General features: G+C 39.7%; 1 protein-coding gene across 1 annotated transcript; it reads right to left on the reverse strand.

Annotated features, from left to right (window-relative positions):
- Positions 1-243: 243 nt before the first annotated feature.
- Positions 244-6,977, reverse strand: LOX (lysyl oxidase). Its single transcript, XM_009636548.1, has 5 exons — positions 6,874-6,977; positions 5,441-5,578; positions 2,985-3,141; positions 505-600; positions 244-363 (listed from the first exon to the last, which is right to left on the reverse strand). Exons 1-5 carry the CDS (start codon positions 6,921-6,923, stop codon positions 244-246), a joined length of 561 nt encoding a protein of 186 aa, XP_009634843.1. The 5' UTR covers positions 6,924-6,977.
- Positions 6,978-7,194: the final 217 nt, after the last annotated feature.

Here is a 7,194-nt window from a genome sequence, read left to right on the forward strand (position 1 = left end):
AACAGTGAAGCAACTGTTCCCATCATTGCTGCCAAAAAAGACCTTTGAAACATACCATCTGAAATATGAATTAACACACTAGATCCCGAAACCCAAGAAACAACATACTGAAGAAATGGATATCACTGGAATTAATGGTGGCAGCTATGCTTTCAATATAAAGTAAATCTCTAAGCTTTATAAATCTGTTTGTCAACTTCAGTACTAGGAATATAGAACACTTGCAAAGATGAAGGAATGTACTTACGGTGAAATTGTACAGCCAGAGGCATATGCATGGTGGCCTGTATAGCGTATATCACAGCGTACTATATTGTTGGAGTAATCGGATTCAGGCACCAAATAGCTGGGGTTTACACTCACCTTAAGGGGAGAAAGCACAGTGTTGTCTACTTCCAGGTTTGAGTTGGTAACTTACATTCAACAGACGAATGCATATCATTTGCTTCTTTAAAAAAAAAGAAAACTCCCTCCCACAAACCTCCCCACTCACAATACCCTTACCTTCAGAATGTAATTTCCAGGTTTTACATCTGTAATATCAATCCACTGGCAATCTATATCAGCGTTGTAAGTGTCATAGCAGCCAGGACTCAGTCCCTTAAAAATGAAGTTAAGTCAAAAAATCATTAGGAATGGTAACATTCTAGTCATTAGGAACACTCAGGCTGAAACTGACTTAACCATCAGACTGTACTGATAGAATTACCTCAGAAAATGAGGCTTATTTTTTCTTGGCACTTAATATCTAAACTAGAACACATAAGTCTAACGTATCACTTTTATAGACAGCACTGTATTACTACTGCATAAGAAACACCTATACTATTGATAGTTGTTCATGCCTGAGAGATCTGTATTTTATTATCACTTGTTACAGTGCTCCTTTTATCTAAATATTGTTGATGCTATTAGTCATTGTTCTTTACAAAAGGTGAGAATAAAATCAAAACCGACCAAAGGCTGCACCTAAATATCTGTAGATCTCCAGTGAATAGCTTCTGAGCTCCTGAGTGCAAACTCGATCACCATGTTGGAACCTGACTCTACCCTTAGGAATGATACAACTTTTGCCATAGATGTTCTCTGCCAAAGTACCATCTTTGGATAGTAGAGTCTAGGGCCATTTTCAGATTGAGTTTTGCAAAGAAATGGTGTCTCTTCAGGCAAATAGTGACACAAGAATCTAAGAGAACTGAAAACGTAGCCTTTCTTCCAGATGGATCTTTTCTGAAAATGTCTTTGCTGTTAGGATCATCCATATATGAATGTATCGGTGGTTCAGATCTGGTGTCTTTAACTGTGGCCGATACAAATTGCTCTAGGGAAAGCTGATCTGGTCTGGCGACCCACCGAGTGCACAAAACCCAAGCCCTGCAGGAACTCCCTCTTGACCCAGCTGGTGATCAGCTCAGGCTCTCACATGTATGTGCCAAGTCTGAGGCCGGAGGAAATTTTTACAGTCCAATTACAAACCCCTGAAATACAGGATTCCAGTGGAAATGCTGACACAGCCATGACTCTAGTGACACAAATACTCCAGCTGTAAAATATGTATGTCGCTTAGTTAGATGTCATAGTCTACAGAAGGAGAAAAGATATTTATAAAACCTCTTCAAAGCCTTTATGTACTGCAGATCATTCATTATATTTAAAATTCAAATGTGGACACGTCAGCCAGTGAAGCATAGCTGTCATTTCTCTGATAAAATAATTACCTCCTAGATTAAAAACTGCAGAATAAGGGATACAAGTTTATGTATAAGTATGACCGCACTAAGTTAAACCACAGATCCATCAAGCTCAGTGTCATGGCTCTGACAGTGGTCAGCAGCAGATGCCTGAGGAGAAAAGAACGTAAAAAATGGGACGTGTAATGTCCTTTACCCAGACAAATTCCTTCCACCAGGCATTTAACTGTATTTAAGACAAGAGGTACCATCAGATTTTTGTGTTTAATAGCCTCCATTACTCTTCCTAAATTTTTTTGGAACCCATGTAGATATTTCTGATCTCTGCAACATCCAATGGCAAGGAATTTATTACTTCATTCATCTGTCAAAAGAGCACTCATCTCTGTTTTAAAGCTCTTGTCTGACGGTTCTTTTGGGTATCCTTAAATTGTACTGCAAGAAACAGCGAGTATCAACAATTTTCTCTTTCTATCCAGGACCACTCAAGATTTGGTGTTATTTCTGGTTTTCCAAGTGGTATGGTCTATGAAATCTCTTAGTGTGGTAGCCGTACTACACTGCTGATGACCCTTGTTCTCCTGGGGCTGGTTGGTTCAGTTTTTTAAGCTTTTCTGTAGCAGTTTTGGGAGGTGGTGACCAGAACTCCATGCAATATTCAAGATAGGAGTCTATCAAGAATTTGTATATCATCATAATGGTACATTCCATTTTTTATCTATCTCCTTAATAAGCCTTTAACATCTTGCTTTACATTTATATATGACCCAACATAACGCGCACATGGCTGCCATTCTCTCTAGCAGCTTTCTATACACACATAAAACCATGCTGTAAGTTTTCTGTGTTGGACTGTGAGCTGGTAGCTACAGGTATTAAGGGAATCCAGCACCTTGCAGCCTCATGCTCTGCAAGGGAGAAAATACTAGCTACCAACTCTGGGAGCAGCCAAGAACATCATCGAGCAGTTTGTCGGGGATGAACACTGGAAACAACTTCTTTACTGACTTGGGTTCCCTTTAGCTCGCTTGACCAGTCCTATAACCATAAGAACTTGTGGTGTGTTTTCATGTAGTTCAGTTACTGGTGATGCTAATAAGTGTTCCTGCATTTTAATGAGACACCCACATTTAGCAACTCCTGGGTAAATTACCAGCGTCCAAGTTGCTACCCTGGCCTCTGTGATGGAGAATTTCAGAGCTGGTTAGGGCATCAAATTATTGGTAGAAAAAATATCCAAAGATAAATTAGAGGGGGTAAAAGAAACTTGGTTGTCTCTGAACCAACTCTTACCTGCGTATGTGCTGTACACGCGTACCGTCTATAATATCCATAGTCACAGGAGGTATCTTCAAGACAGAAACTCGCTTTGTGTCCTTCAGCAACTTTTCTGTGTGAGCTTGCATCCAACAAGTCATAGTGGCTGAATTCATCCATGCTATGATAATGCCTGTTAAACCATAGATACATCATTAAAGATGGATCAGATCTTGTCAATAACATTTTAACATATCCCTATTTGATCTACCTTTTTTTTTAGATCTTGCCAAATTTTATTTATTACACAGAACTTGTGAGTTAGTACACTTCCCTGTTACTGGCCATTCAATTAAATTTCATTTTCATTATTCTAATTTACAATGACTATAAAGATGCCGTGTTCTATAAAAAAATAACAGATTTTAAATTAAAGGAAAGACTCCACAGGAGCACTGTTTTTCCAGAAATTCCCATTTCAGGTCTTTTCCAATAACAATAGCAAGTATTAAGTAGTTCCTATTTGAATTGTACATCTTATAACTGCCTTTAGCCAGAGTTTCGGTAGGAATGCTTACCTTACATACTGTAAATTCCAGGGCAGTTTGCTACTTGCTAGCAAAAACCCAACAATTTACTTTCACGTTTCCATGGCCCTCAATCAATGCAACACATTCATAACATCACTGAAAACAAAATCTGCATGAAGAAATTGGCTTCTGTGTACTGGCAATGCGCATCTCATCCGATGTCAACAATTTTTGCAGTCTACACTTAAAGTAATCTCTGTTTCAAAACTGTGTACACTTTTGGTCTGGGCACAGAGATGCATTTTTCTTGCTCTCACACAAAGTGAATTCTAGCCCTTACTGTGGACTCGAACACCTCTTATTCTTGCAATTTCACTTTTTCCAAGCACATGGAAAACTAAACTTACTATCTACCTGTGCTTTGTCTGTGCAGCATTTGGCTGCTGTTACTAATGAATGCTTTCGGCTCAAGAGTTATATGAAAAAGATACAATTAAACATAATTCAACCATCCTGTTAAAACAAAGAGGAGCACAAAAGTCTCACAAGCATGCCTGTAAAGATCTCTAAAACTAGTCCACAGATGATGACTAACACTGAAGTCTGATGGCTAGCCAAACTACTCAGCAGTTATAGTTAATTTCCAAATGAGCTTGTCATGACAGCTTTCACTGTCATGGAAATGACCACAAGAAACATTTTTTTGCAGGCAATGTATTTGCTGTCCAAGAACTGAATCAACATCAGAGATACTTTGCATCTGGATAGCAATTGCTGGGCTATTGTGGCAGAGTTAGAAACTGCCTTTCTACAAATGGAATATTTCAATTGCTCTCTATCCATTTCATCCATTTATCAACTTTGCAAGCACCAGGGTTAGGGCTCTTTTGTTGATGATGGTGGTTATTTTCAGGGGTGGGGGTTAGCTAAAACATTTATGGAAGCTTTTTTTGTTTGGTTTGTTTTAGTTTTAGCTTTTTGATCCTTAGAAGTTTTATAAACTAGAAATATCAGTCTTTTCTTTGAAAGATTTTGTTCTAATGATACTGATTTTTCATTCAAAGCTTAAAGCCTCTGAAGCTAGAAAGAAATATTCCATTGACTCCAGGGGCCTTTAGATCAAGCCCACATTACCTAATTTTTTTTAATAGAACAATTATTAATTTATCACTTATGTACCTACCACAGCAGAATTGTATTTTAAGCAAGGTGGAAGGTAAGCTTTCTAGTATTTTAGAACCAGTTCTGCTATGACATAGCAAAACTTGGAACAAACCTGCCAACTGTTGTATGTGAATTTTCTGAAAATCTACAAGTTTGCAGTGTTACCTGGTCTCAAAATGTTAAGAACGTTCTACTACACTCGATTTGCCATGTTTACAGCAATTTTGCTATTTATAGAACAATACTGCTATATGATAAGGATATTGATAATGGGATGAGTCAACTCAGTATCTTCTCTTTCCCATACTCAGCAGACCATTTCTCATCAAGAGCTAACCCATGAAATTCAGGTCAATAAGCATGGGTCAACATTCCCAACGATGTATTATAGGGAACATGCTAGTAAAATGCACACTTTAGGGTTTCCACAGTTAGTTTAACATGACTGGGACTTTTATTTACTGGTTCCACTTAAACGTAGCTGGACTATAACCTATGTAAAATATACTTTAAAGGGAGAAGGTGCCACTATCAAAACTGATTTGAGACCTGTATTTATAATGAACTTATACTTGTAAGAGTTTTACACTTACAGATAAGCTTCATATCCATTTTGGTTTCATGTGGCTATACAAGGAGTAATTACAACTGCCATAAAATTAATCAGACAGTAACAGGCTAAAGTTTCCCCATGGCTTCCCCCCCTTTCACTGCAGTTTTAGAAAGTGCCACCTTGTAAGTAATAATTTGTCAGTTAAAAAGGTAATCAGAAGGTACCATACTGAGCACTTCACTCACTGGTGACAGCTGTGCCACTCCCATGAATAACGGGGTCTGCTGGGCAGAAAATCTGACGTGCCTTGATTTTTCACTCTTTGGGGGAATCTCAGGAGCACCCGGTTGTCATAGTCTCTAACATCTGCTCGGTAAGCTGAACTGTAATAATGCAAAAAAGAGCCGTGAGTATATGCAAGAAACACTTCAAAAAGCCCTTTGTATTGTCTCGGAAGTAACTGGTTGCATAGATCTTTTCAGCCCCCCTTAAGGCTCATTCATTGGAGACACACAAGATCTCCACATGGTGTGCTCAGAAGTGCGTGGTGTCAGACCAAGACCTGAATAAGATTCAGAACTGCTTCCAATCTTATACACAGGAGTCTGACCACTGACTCTCTGCCTTCGTTGCTGAAGCAGATCACCGTTTCGCAGTAAAATGACTCTGGTACCAAAAATACAATTTCATTAGTTGCTGTTAACCAAAGTAACTCCCTGCACGTGTAAGATCACACAACAGATGTTTGTTTCTGTTGCAGCAAAAAAGCATAATTATATGCCTCAGGCTACATTTCCCATTTCACATAGCTATTATCAACAGTCTTTCAAATACTGGAATATTTTAATCAATTGATAGCCAGAAATAACGTTTAAATTAGTCTTCACTATAAAGTGAGTGTAAAAAACCACCGCTTATTATGCCATGTTTTCTTTTTCCAGCAAGTGAAGAAAGAGCATGACCCTGGAAACAGTCTGACATCAATTAGTGATGCTGGTAAATAAATAAGTCTGTTTTGCATGATAAGGTATCAAACAAGTTAAAATGGTTAAAAACAGCCACACTGATTTCTTTCCAAACAAAACAGGAAAAATCCCTCTTTGCCAGCTGGACAGGACCTGACTTCATAGCAAAGCTGTTATTTCAACCCATTAAAAGACTTTGAAACACTTTTCCTGGACATTCGAGTCTTAAGAGACATTGCAAGGCATAGTCCCAGCATGTTACAATTTTAAAAATAGCAACTTGTGGCGGTTAAGAATAGGGTGGGTTTGATTTATTTTTTTTTTTAAATGGAGTAGAATATGATCTGGTTGGATTAGAAAAGGGAGATGAAAATCACCAGATTCATGTGGCTTTCTCAGGTGCCTCCATTTTGCAAAATTCAGATACGTTCAAATGAGCCTAATAATAGAAACATGCGATTATAACTTTTCACAAAATGTAGGTTCTTCAAAGCATCTGTAGTTTGTCTCTCTGATACGGCGGTATTGTTTTCTTACACGCACACCCTACCATCTGCCAGAGGCTTAGAAGAAGGTTACCAACCGGGCTGTGTTTCCCTGGGCCCTCCAGCCTCACTTTTCTCCACTCTCCACCGTGCCCTCAGGTACTCTGCGGTGGGCACAGGAGCACAAGAACCCACGCTGAACAGGCAAAAGCCGGGGGCAATGCCTACCTCGCCAGGCAGTTCTCCTCGGCAGCACATCTCAAGTTATACATGGACATCCTCTGGACATACGTGGACGCCTGGATGTAATAGGGATCCGGGACTAAGTCAGGGAGACCTGCAGTTCATCAAACCAACCACATAACAGCAAGATCAACCCAGGACACGTCTGCAAATACTTGGCTTCCACCCCAACCGTTAGGAGCCGCCGTTTGGCTACACGGACCCCTGCCCCCCATTCTGCTCGCCCTCCCGTCTGCCCAGGCCCTTCGGCTTTTCCCCAAGACAGCACCGCGGGCACGACGCCCGCACCCCCGCGGCGGGCTGCTT

The sequence above is a fragment of the Egretta garzetta genome, unplaced genomic scaffold (assembly GCF_000687185.1).
Source record: "Egretta garzetta isolate BGI_Z169 unplaced genomic scaffold, ASM68718v1 scaffold473, whole genome shotgun sequence".
Classification (NCBI taxonomy): Eukaryota; Metazoa; Chordata; class Aves; order Pelecaniformes; family Ardeidae; genus Egretta; species Egretta garzetta.